At 36.3% G+C, this 12,810-nt stretch overlaps 1 protein-coding gene across 2 annotated transcripts in view; it reads right to left on the reverse strand.

Annotated features, from left to right (window-relative positions):
* Positions 1–5,925: 5,925 nt before the first annotated feature.
* HECW2 (HECT, C2 and WW domain containing E3 ubiquitin protein ligase 2) overlaps positions 5,926–12,810 on the reverse strand; it is a 355,090-nt gene continuing 348,205 nt past the window's right edge. For both annotated transcript variants that reach the window (XM_057303656.1, XM_026492284.4), the window contains exon 29: positions 5,926–8,105. In XM_057303656.1, the coding sequence (XP_057159639.1) occupies positions 7,994–8,105 (112 nt within the window). In that variant the 3' untranslated portion in view covers positions 5,926–7,993. The remainder of the gene's footprint in view (positions 8,106–12,810) is intronic.

Below are 12,810 nucleotides of genomic sequence, written 5' to 3' on the forward strand. Positions count from 1 at the left end.
TTTTGGAAAACTGCTTGCTTTTCCTTTCTAAATGAACAATCGGTGACTAAAAATCTTTTGAGAGAGCCTATAATAATGAGGACAATGAAATGTGTGAAGCTGATTTCTATCAATGTGATCATTTTATCTTTATCAGATGTTCTCATTTCAATTATTTACATTTCAATTATATTTCAAAATTTACTTCTGTTGACGAAGGTTATACTAGTCAACCTAGTATCTATAGAAGGAAGTATCTATTCAGAAGGAAAAAAGCCATCAACAGGTAAACATTTTGATCAATAGAGAAAAGTATGTAGCAAAAAACCTTTCCCCCTCCTTGATAAAGAGGTTAAATGCTTTCTAGTTAAAGGATGAAATAAAAACCACCAAGAAAGACTTCACAGAAGCAATTAGTAGGATGGTGGAAATTGTGCATTATTAAAACATTCACTAACTAAATGGGTTTCAGGTTTTAATATAAGAATATAATGAAGGCAGGTAAATTTACCATAAAAAAGTACACTGAAGTCAACATTATAGATGGAATCATATGTCACAAAAACCAGGAAGTCAGTGCCATGAATACAATCTCTTGCTCTTCCCTTTCAATAACAATGTCAAAGTAGTCATTATAAAGGATGAGTCTTTCCTTTAACTGCTCTCATGTAATATATGAAATTTATTTCTAGTCTAAAATACAGAATGAATAGTTTAATAGCACATCTGTTCCACGAAATTTTGACAAGAATACTCTTAACTCATAGGAATTGACACAAGGTGGTTTTCGGAAAGACACTGGTAAGCACAGATCATTTTCAAGTACACCCTTTAGTGATGGTCTGCCCTCACATAGGCCTGCCTTTCTCCTTCTGCCATCTCTTCCTGTTAACTACTTGTCTTATTAATATTTTATGTATTTGGTCAATTCATTTACACTATCAATCAAGTATACAAGATAATGATATTGAGTAAATTAAGGGTTCCAAACTGGTTTGGAAGGCAAATTCAACTAGTAGACATTATTTGCTTTGATCCACTGAGTATTCAAAAAATCTAGACATATCAAATAAAAATCTAGATTTCTAGGTTTCTCTTGATAAATCAGAAGATCTTTCAACACTGGGCCTGAATTTTATGTAACTAGAGCTGAAGTAAAATATAAGAATGACCCCTTTGGGTAAATCCCACTACCCTCTTACTTACTTACATCCAGCCAGGTTCACTCATGAAATACCTAGTTGGCCCCTGTAGGATTGTGAATATGTGGCCCCTCGATGATATTGATGTGGGTGGTAGTGGTAGTGGTGTTATACATATGTGTTTATGCAACAAGCATTCAACCAAGATGGCCTATTTTGACTTGTGTTAATTCATTTCTTCAACATGATTTGATGGACTATCAAATACTAAAATATTCTCTTAGGGATAAACAAAATGGATTCCTAATTATAAATATCATGAAAAGAGAACTTCTTGTATCCACAAAGCTGCATGCTAATCCCATGAGACCCTTATCCCTACTTTGTTCTCTTTTCTCTTGAGTTTTTTCCTTCCCAAATGTATCACAGAGAAGTAATAATCTATTTTTTAAAAGAAGATTTATTTTGGATTAAGTGATTTCATGATGCAACATGGTTTTAAACAAAAATAGAGATCAGTATGAAAATAAAACAAATTGTACACATTAAAATATCTTTCCCTCAAAGCATTTTGGAATCATAAAAAAATACAACACAAAAGTCAGGGGTTCAGGTGAGGATAAGAATACAAACTTTCCAGAAAACCAACATCTAGTCTACATTTCAGAGTCCCAGGCTCCATTTAATTCCACCCACAAGTCATTTCTAGGATGTCAACGATCTGCATTATTTGCATTGGAAAAAATAGATGAAATTTAAATATAAGGTGAAATGAGAACTGTGTATGTCAATACTAAATACCTCCCATTATAATTCTCTATTAAGAGTCACACTGAATGAATATGAAGCTTAAATCAACTCAACAAAAATAGAAACATAGCTCTTGACTGTGATGCATGGTAGACACATGGGTGGAGTTGGTGAAAAGAAATGGAAAGGCTTAAAAAAATACATCACCTGTGCTCTACTGAAATCTTAGAAATAAATATGTTTTTTTACAGAGCCTTAATATTAAAAAGTAAGCATTATTATAAAATTAGATTAATACTTTCAGTAAGAGGCAAGAGAGATGCATGTATTTTTATTTACTTTGGAATGCCTGCATCCCTATTATAAAAACATGTAATCTTATGCACTTTCCAATATATTAACAGCTTCAAATTTTACTTACGATATCATATAAAGAAAAATAGGTTGTAATAACAGCTTTTAGAGCATTAGGGTCCTAAAAGAACATTCAGTTCTGTGTATATCCTGGTTAATCCTTCCACGGTATTTCTTGAACATTATCCATCCTTTTTTACAGAAGGTGTAGTAACCAGAAGTTTACTGATGGTTCCTTACCTGCATCAGTAATAGCTGATTCAGTTTGAATCACACAACATACCTATCAACACTCCTCAGGGCTGTAATATACTAAAAGAAAATTAGATAGAAAGATATCACCTGCCCAAGGCCACTAGACATAAAAATCACATATATAAAATTAATTTCCTTGTTTTTCCCAGAAACCCTACAACTAGGGTCTGCCAATGCTGCTGAGCTGTGCCATCATAAAAGCCAAATAAGCTCCCTAGCAGATTAAATCTAAGCAAATGTATTTTCAGTCTTGATTGGCTTCCTGAAAAATTGGAAACACTGATTAGGTCTCCATTTGCAATTCAACAATCTAATTCTTAAGGTTTTGCTTTCTGGATTAATAGGGAACATTTAAGTAACCACTAGAAACCATGAAAATGTCCCAAAAGCTATTCTAATGTCAAAGAATGTCTGCTGGGAAACAAATTAAGCATCATAAATATGTCAAGCTACACCATTTTTTAAAACTCATATAGAAAGTTCAATAATAGCAACAGTAATAAACAAAATCCACAACATAATTTCATGCTATATTGTCAAATTTTCCTGATTCATCTGTGGTTAGCTTTAATACTTTTAAATTCTGTTGTGCAATACAGAAGATGTTATCAACCTACTGAAGTCATACAACGAGGGTATTTCCCACCGGGCAGTATCAAGCAGTATCCTCACTAGGCAGCAGGACATTCTTTTACCTTTTTTCCCCAAAGTCAGAAACCAAACTGAAGCCCTAAGATGATCATTCCAACCCTTGTTTTAACTTTCCCTTTGCTAGGGTCCTGTCTTACCCATCCCTGCATTCCTTCCGGTCCACATTGCTGTGATTCGGGTAGCACACACACGCACTATATCCGCTGTGCCAGCTCCTTGGAATGCAGCTACCACTCCTGAGTCTTGAGAGTTGGTCAATAATTAGCATTACATTCCGGCCCGGGTGGGGAACACAACTGCTGAGCTTCTAGTGGGCAGCCGTTGGCCTTAAGCCACAGTTTAGAAAGCTTTAATGTCTCTGGCATTCCTTTGCTTCCATGTTAGATAAACAAATTTATCTGGAAAACACAATCAAACTAGAAAGGTAACAGGTTTTGCAAAATTAGAATCTGATTAAAAGTGACATGCTCATTAATTTAAGCTCAAGTTTTATGGAAGTAATGTGTCTAAGATCTAGAGTGCTTTCACACTCATCAACTAAAGCAGGTAAGAGAGAACAATAGGGCCTGAAACTCAGGCCCAGTTTGGAGATTAGGTCACATTCTTCTTTTGCACATTTTTACTGTGCAGGGTTACAGATGTCTTTTAATGATGGTATATCATCATTTCACTTGTCTTGGGAATTTCTCCAATATAGTTAAGTTGGAAAGACTTTCAGACTCTTCACTGTATAATGTTTGCCTTAGTGAGAAGTGGTCAAGTCATAAATACAATTTGTGCAGAAAGAAAGACAAGAATTGAGTAAATGTGAAGAGGACAGAGAGGAAAAGAGAACCTGCAGGGGTTCCTTCATCCACATCACTGGAACCTAGCTACCAGAGCTTCTAGATCTATCCTCATTAAGAATTAAAAAATAAAATACTGTTTCTGATTAAAGTGGGTTTTCTTCCCCATTATCTTGCTTCCCAAATGAGAAAACTAAACTACCATACTATAGAAATCCACCAAATGCCATCAAATTTTGCACTGTTTTAAAGTTCTCATAACAAGTAGTAAAATGCAAGTATTAAGTCTATGAAGAGCTTTTCGACGAATGTACTAATTTCTTCCATGGGCTTTTCAGAAGGTGACACGTTTCAGGAGTGTTTAAAGAAATGAGAATTGGGGCAGATGCAACATCTTGCAAAATTCACTGATAGTGGAATATGTTAGTAGAAACATTAGCCTCCCCATTTGTTGAAATGAAACCTAGAATTGTAACCATAAAGTGCTGAAACGGATCTTACAAGCCATCCATGAAAATCAGCCTCAGTCCAGCTGGGATTGATACCTTCTACCCCACAGAAGCATGTGAGCAGCGAAAGACGTAAGATGACGCACGGGAAAGCACTTTGAAACTCTAAAGCGCGGCACACACACATTCTACCTTTACTGTTCATCATTTTGAATGCATGTCTCAGCACTTCTGATTGTTAATGCAGGTGAAACAGATTTTCCCTCATTGATTACAGAATGTCTACTAAATTATAAACACAACATATGCTAGAAAATTGTGACTGTACTTCTTTAACCAAGATCCATTCATTTTGGTGCACAAAATAAACGTCCTGACCCTGGGAGTGGGTTGGGCTCAAGGACGGATTTTTCCCACTGAAGACTGAAGGTACATTGCAGTGCAGATGAAAGGAAACAGAGGGGACGTCCTGGATTTAATTTTGGCATTTCTGTGATAATCTGAGGCTCCTTGAGCTGCTCCTTCATGGGTCAACCCCCCATCTGCACACTTTAAACCCTCGCGTGTGAACGCGCTCTGGGCCTCCCCACTTGACCAGTGTTGATGCACTATCACATGCCATGAGTTACCAAGAGAAAGAGCATTTATGTGATTTTTATTTTTAGCCACAGTATCTCCCATGTATGAAGCCTTCAGTGGATTTCCCAGGGGGAATAAGCCATTCTTTCCTCGTTCCTCGATTGTAGAACGTACCAAATTTTATTAAAAATCCTTTTTTTAAACCTTGGTGTCTACTCCTCTAGACTGTGAGCCTCTCAAGGGCAGATTTTGAATACTGTGGCTCCATCGTCCAGCACCGTGGCTGGCACAGAGTGAGGCCGAGAGTGTGCGTCTTGCTCCATCTAAGAGACGTTCTGCATGTGTACACGATGCATCGTGACTGTCTTTTATAACAGAGGACAGTAGAGTATAAGCATCACTCGTGAATTTCTGAAAGAAAACGAGCCACACAGCCAAGTCATCTAGGCTCAGAGTCCAGAAGAAAATATTTATGGATATTTCTATTTGTAGAGGATATTAAAGCCTACTGTATTCTGTGGAAATGTTATTTAATGTTTTTATCATTATTATTGGAATTTTGTTTTACTAATTAAGAATAATAGATCAGTTATCATGGTGTTCTGATATGCTAAGTCCATCTTCGATAATTCCCAATTCTGAGAACAATAGCAACAGTAGATGATTATACTGCTATTTGGGAAGAAGTTAGATGCCTTAACAAGAAATATATTTGTGAGGATTAATTAAAGAGATGCATTTTTATGCATTTTATTTTAAACCTCTTTTACCTAATAATGTGGAATATAATAACAAGGTGTCACAAACCAAAATGAAAGCTAACATGGTCTATTTTTTGAAAGAAATGTATAACCTTTTATACCAGCTGCTTCGAGAATGCCGGCTCTGAACCATCTTATATATAATCAAAGATGTGGGGTTTTTTTAAAAGTATGTTATACTATTATTCCTTATAATGAAAAAAATACAAACAAGTAAAAATAGTTTGCAAAATTAAATATATACTTATATTCATGATCAGTAAGTACAAACTAACATTTCCAATTAAAACTTTTTTCTCTTCCCTTTTTCTCTGGTCCAATTATAGCATACAGGTAAATCTTCCTTTCTTATCTCCAGATTTCAGTAACCTTTTTTGGGGAACATTTCCCCATGCTACAGTACCTGCCCTTAGTTCAGGAATGCAACATGAGTGGTATTTCTCTTGAGGGTCTCAACAGTAAACATAGCTTAACCAATAGGACAGCAATTAGTTCTTACAAACCAACTGTGAAAACCATGCATATGACCCTATAAAATACAAGACTGCCAACATCCCATAATAGGAATTCCATGGCTACTTATAATTCTCAAAGAGGTGTTTGGGCAACGCCTGTAAAATCACAGGCTGGCAAACCAAATGTTAATCCAATGCTTTTATTATCCATGATTTAACTTCACTCTACTGAAGAACTCACTCCGATTAGTTATGGCCATAAGTCAAGAAATAAACAACGATGTGGAGTAACCCCAAAAGCAATAAAAATGAAGAACATCCTCTGATAAAACTATGCAGAAATAACATTAGTGATATCGTGCAGTTTCTGAGATACCATAGAAAAATTGTTTCTTAATATTGATAAGAAAATTATGCATCAGTGAAAATGCAGGCTTAGAAATATAGTACTGAGAGTTTCAATTTGTGATGTCTTCACCAATAAGGGAAAATGGAATTCTTATTACTAAAGAGAGCTGATTTCTTGGGTGTTGCTGATGGCTCCCTAAATGAGCTTAGCGTTTAATGATGCTGTACAAATAAAAAGCAGTGGGGGAAATACGAAATATCGGTAGTAAATGCCATCCTGTAAAGTATTTGATGGATGGAAGAAGTCTAATGCATTTTAAATAAATGCATATCATACTATCACATATAGTGAGTCTTAAAAAATTATTACTTAGATGCACAGTCCTTGTAGTGGTAGGCATGGCACTGTGAAGGAAGTCTGATTTAGAAGCTATTTTCTATTATACTTGTCAAGTGATGGAGTTGCTGTTAGTCGTATTGTAATGTCCCTTCAACTTTGGTACATTCAGTGCAAAATATTTCGGGGAATTTTTTTGTACCTTTATAAAAATAAAAGGCCCTTTTGTTCCCTTGAGAGTGCTTAAAAGGATACGTACTAGCATGATGCCCGAGTAAGCATGGAACATGGAAATGGAACAGGTGAGACATACAGCAGGACAGGTAGGTTCTCATATACATCATAAAGAACAGAAATATAATGAACCTAGGAAAAATAAAACAGAACTCACTGTGTATTTTTTCCTGATATGCTGCGATTAACTGCTAGTTATTTTTAAATTGTTTTCATGCATTATAAAGCATAAAATCTGTAATTAGTTATTCATTGTATAACAGTTTGTCTTCAGCCATAATTACACACAGACCATTTGCATATACATTGTCACAGACCACCTTATTGCAAACCTTTAAAGTCACCTCATGTTGACTGGGTTTCATTTTCACTTGTGTCCCATGAAAGCTGAACCCTATGGTGCTCACCATGCAGGTACTCATAAGCAAGAAAAAGAACGTTCTGCTATAACTTAGGGCTTCAGTGAATGTACCTTCAGGAAACACATTGGTTCTTACTATATTGCGCTAATTTGGAGATTGGGCCAAGTGCTGCCAGTTTGGCTTGGTCCATGTTCACTGGTAAGTTTCAAGATTCTCCTGAGTCCCTAAAAGTGACCATGGAGCTGATCGTGTACAGGTTCATCTTTGTCTTGGAACATAACACAAATGGAAAAAAGTTTGGCAGTCAACAACTGTTGATTGAAAGACTGTTGGGTTGTTCCCTGGGCATCAAGCTCACCCCAATCCTTCCAAGAGGACTCATCACCACTATCCGGTCCCCAGATGTGACAGAGCATGTGTTCCTGGAAAATCAGAGCATTCAGCTTTAGTCTCATGGAAGTCTACTCTTCAAACTTCCAATGTTCAGCCATTCTTCGAAGGGCAGCTTCTGAAATTGCCTGTCCATACGGAGCCCGACATCGCTTTCCCAGGTCACTCAAGTCCAAAGGTGCTGGTCTCTTCTACTGCTGTCAAGAGTTTTTCATAAAGCATGGAGAAGGATGGGTACGGGGGGAGATCCAGACGGTTAAAGCAAGTGTGAGCTCTGCGAACAGAAGCAGCAGTACATAGATTAGAATGCTTTGAGTGAAAGGATACCGGGGTGTGTGTGTGTGCGTGTGTGTGCATATATGTGCTCATGCTTGTCTTTCATATTTGGATTGGCTTGTTGCCAATTTTCACACCTTTTTGGGAGAAACTTTGAAAATATTTGAATTTCTAAAGAGAAGTAAGGTATTAAAAAAATATTTTCTTTATGGTTTCACAATCATTCAAAATCCACATTACATACATATTGCACTATTTGTTTAGTGGTCAAAGAATTGCGAAGACAAGTTTGGGTTTTTTGTATCTCTTCTGATGTTAGATTTTTTTTTTTAGTTTTTATTCGAATTCCAGTTAGTTAACACACAGTGTAATATTAGTTTCAGGTGTACCATCTAGTGATTTGACACTTAAATTGACATGAATATCAGTTCTTGCAAAGTAATTCATTTTCAGAGTTCACATTTGTCTGGATGTGTCAGAAAACCTACAGTTTTACATTTTTTCATTTTGTTGGGCGGGGAAGAGCACTGAGTGTCTCTGAGGAGCCGCCTCATGGCTTCGAGTCTCAGAGAAATTCCCTGGCTGGATTTTCCTGTCGCAGTCAGTAGACCATTGTTACTTCTTTCGGTCCTGGAGTATAATATTTTCTTCTAACTCACAGCACAAAATAATGGCCATTTAAATCATTATATTAAGTATTCTTTTTTAGAAATACCTCCCCTTTGCCAAGATAGGGAAAAAAATATGGTTTCCTGTTATTTGCACCTGAATCACAATAAGAAATAGTCTCAAAATAGTACATCTTATCAGGAAGCAAATCTGCACTGTTGACATGGAATAGGAAGCATTTTATTCTGAAAGTACAACAGAACTAACTTTGACTAAAAAAAATGCTCCTGGATTAATATAGAATTTTAGGAGCTATGATTATTGATGGGCTATTTTTACAAAGTCACATGTTTAAATTTTCATTCTTCTAAATCACTCTAACACTTACGAAGTAAATATAATTATATTCCTACATGCAGTATAGTGCAGTGGGAAGATCAGAAGTTTGGTGTTGGACAGACCTGGGTTTGAATTCTGGCTTTATCAACAAGCTGTGTGATTTGGAGTTATTAAGACACTCTGAGACTCTATTTTCTCACCTATAAGATGAGAATCCTATCATTTGTCTCAAAAGGATACGAGGATTAAATGAAATAACGAAAGCATGTTTTTGTTTTTGTTTTTGGGTTTTTTTAAGCATGCTTAGTGTAATGCCTGGCTCGCACTCTTCGACCAAGTAATAAGAGATGTATTGTTAGCTACGTTTCATTACCATTAAAAAGATTTGCTCTAGATGCCTTCATTAAATCGCCAACAGATAATCATGACTCATGGAAATGATGAGATAACAGATAATAAAGCAGGTGTGCGGCCACATGCCTTATTAGATCAGGAATGCAAAGGGACTCAATTATAAGAATATCAGTTTTAGGACACAGATAGTTCTGGCTCAGAGCTTGTGACTCTTGTTATTATAAATGCTACGATATATTGGGGGGAAGCCATCTAATTACCCTTTGCAGCCAAACACATTTTTAATATAATAAAATATTTCAGAATTGCATTTGATATAATTCTTGTTAACATAATTCTTGTTTTATCTTCCTTACACTGGAACCTCAACTTGGAAGCCTCAAGGAAGAGGTTTAACTTTTTTAAAAATTGCACTAGCATACTAAGAGACAGTCCCAGGAATGATTTAAAATCTACCTTTTGTATAGAATTTTTAAGTGAAATATAGAATTATTAAATGGGAAAACGGGAAGAAGCAGCAGAGAAGTAAAATATGTTTTGAATATAATTATATTCCAGCCTTTGTGTGCAAGACACATAATATTCATTATCCCATTAGACTAAAAGAGGATACTCCTTTAAATGATATTTAAAATGTTTCATTTCTTGGTTACCAGCATCACTGAGCATCTTTCCCCAAGTCAGCTTGCTTGTAACATTTCCTATTTTGTGACCTACATGTTCATCTCCTTGGCCTGTTTATCTTTTCAAGTTTTTTTATTGTGATAAAATATACATCACATAAAATGGATCATTTTAGCCATTTTTAAATGCACAGTCCTATAGCAGTACGCACACTGATAGTGTTTTGCAACCATCACTACCACCCATTTCTGAAACTTTAAATCTTTCCAGACTGAAACTCTGTACCCATTGAACACTAACTCCCATCCTTTCCCCTTCCTGCAACCACAATTTTCTATTTTCTATGAATTTGACTAGAGTAGGTACCTCAGGTATGTGGAATCATACAATATTTGTCCTTTGTGACTGGCTTATATTACGTAACATGATGTTTTCCAGGTCCATGTTATAACATGGGTCAGAATTTCCTTTCTTTTGAAGGTTGAACAATATTCCATTGTAGGTATATACCGCATTTTGTTAATCCATTCATCCATTGATGGACACGTGGGTTGTTTCCATCTTTTGGCTATTATAAAAAATCTTGTTATGTACATTGGTGTACAAATATCCATTCAAGTCCCTGTTTTCAATTCTTTCATGTAGATACCCGGAAGTGGAAATGCTGGGTCATATAGCAATTCTACTGTAAATCTTTTAAGGAGCTGCCATACTGTTTTCCATTAGTGGCTGTATCATTCTACATTCCTATCAGCTTGCACAAGGGTTCCAGTTTGTCTACATCCTCATCGATACTTGTTATTATCATTATTTTTATAACAGCCATCCTATGAGTGTGAAGTCCATTTGTCATTTAAAGCTTCAGGATTTCTTACTGATTTGTATAAATACTACAAAATAAAGAGATTAACTCTTGCATTATCTCCTGCTAATCTCTTTCAGCCTGTTCACTTTATTATTTAGTTATGCATTTTATTTACAGAGCAATATTAATCTGATACATTGTCATTCTGTCTTCAATGTGTTGATAAAAAATGTGTTGAAAAGGTGATCACTATTGGTTACACTTAGTAGGAGGGTTTGTTGTCTATGCTTTTCTTGGTAGCATTGGTGTATCAAAGAGTGTTACAGATTGACTTTGGGACAACTCTGAAAAGAGTAACTCATAGTTGCATTCTTGAACAAATATGAGTGAACTCATTTTCATGAACTGAGTCATATTGGGTGAACTGGGAAACAAAAATAATTCAGGATGACCCATTCTCTAGATAAGCAATAATCCCTAATTAATGTTTTAGTTGCTTAGGACAGGATACCACCATAGGTGCAATTTATCTATCACACTCTTGTTAAGCCTGTTCCTTCCCTCTTGACAACCAAATACTTTCCCTTAACTGAAGGCTAGTTTTATAATTAAGAATTCACAAAATGGTCACTTACATGGGGATGAGCATTCATTCAATGTTTCAAGTCCCCAATTAAGTTCTTGTACATACTTAGCTGTAGAATTTTAATTCATTGTGGTTTTGTGGCAGGCAGAATTCTAAGATGACCTACCATGACCCATGCCTTTGTATAAGCCCCATCTCTTGAGTGTGAGTGGGACCTGTAACTCACTCATAATCCATGGAGTATGGCAAAGGTGAAGGTATATTTCAGATGCAACTGAAGATAATCAGTAGATTTTTAAGTTAAACAAAAGGGTGATTATCCTGAGTTGGCCTGGCCTAATTAGGCAAGACCTTTAAAAAAGCATCAGGAAGGTCAGAGACTCTCACTGTTACTGGATTTGAAGTAACCTGCCATGAATTCTATAGCTACAATTCTGCCAACATCCTAAAAGAGATTGGAAGCAGGTCTTTCGCCAGTTGAGCCTCCAGATGAGAATGCAGTCCAACTGATACCTTGATTTCAGTCTTGTGAGATGCTGAGCAAAAGACGCAATCAAGCCATGCGCGGACTCCTGATCCACAGAAACAGTGACATAACTGTGTGTTTTAAGCTGCTCAGTTTGTGGTAGTTTGTTATGCAACAATAGAAAATCACTATAGGTCTCAAGGTAGTAGAATTAGTCCAAGAAAAGGAGGTAAGTGTGACGACCGTAACACAGTAGAATCACCCCATCAAGGACAGGGAGTGGGACACAGCGAGGAGCAAACAGCTGTCCTGTCATTCCCCTAGGCTTCTGAGCAGAGAAACAGGAACTCTGTGTGTCTCTGCAGTTTCTGTAGTATCTTACCAGTAAATCCATAAGCCTGAGTACTCTTTTCTCTAAAGATTCAGATCTCAACAAAAAGGGAAGGCCTAGGCAAACTTTTTTGATCCTCTTCAGTCATAAGACACAATCACCATTACTGATCCATAATCTAAGATGATCACTGCTTCCTAAATTATATCTAGTTGTATAACATACAGTTACTACAAGCGAACTCTTCTTCTGAATAAACTGAATAGCTTCTCTAGAAAATGTTTCATGAGGATGGAGAAAGAATATATTGTGGAGGGGGAAACTGCAGAAAGATTAAGTGGTTTTTCCCAAGGTCAAAGCTGAGTCAGTGTCCAAATCAAAAATAGGGGCCTAACCTAGGGGAAGTCCAACATTAAACTGAAAGCAGGAGGACTAATGCTCATTGGCTCTGTTCTTTCAGTGCTTTTTGGAAATCTGAGTGTTAATTTCATCCTACTCCTGACTGACCTGCTAGCCCTAACATCCTACTAGATTATACATATTTTGAGGACAGGGATTAGCAAAATAAAGCTTCAGATATTTTTTAAAT

The sequence above is a fragment of the Ursus arctos genome, unplaced genomic scaffold, assembly GCF_023065955.2.
Source record: "Ursus arctos isolate Adak ecotype North America unplaced genomic scaffold, UrsArc2.0 scaffold_1, whole genome shotgun sequence".
NCBI classification, from domain to species: domain Eukaryota; kingdom Metazoa; phylum Chordata; class Mammalia; order Carnivora; family Ursidae; genus Ursus; species Ursus arctos.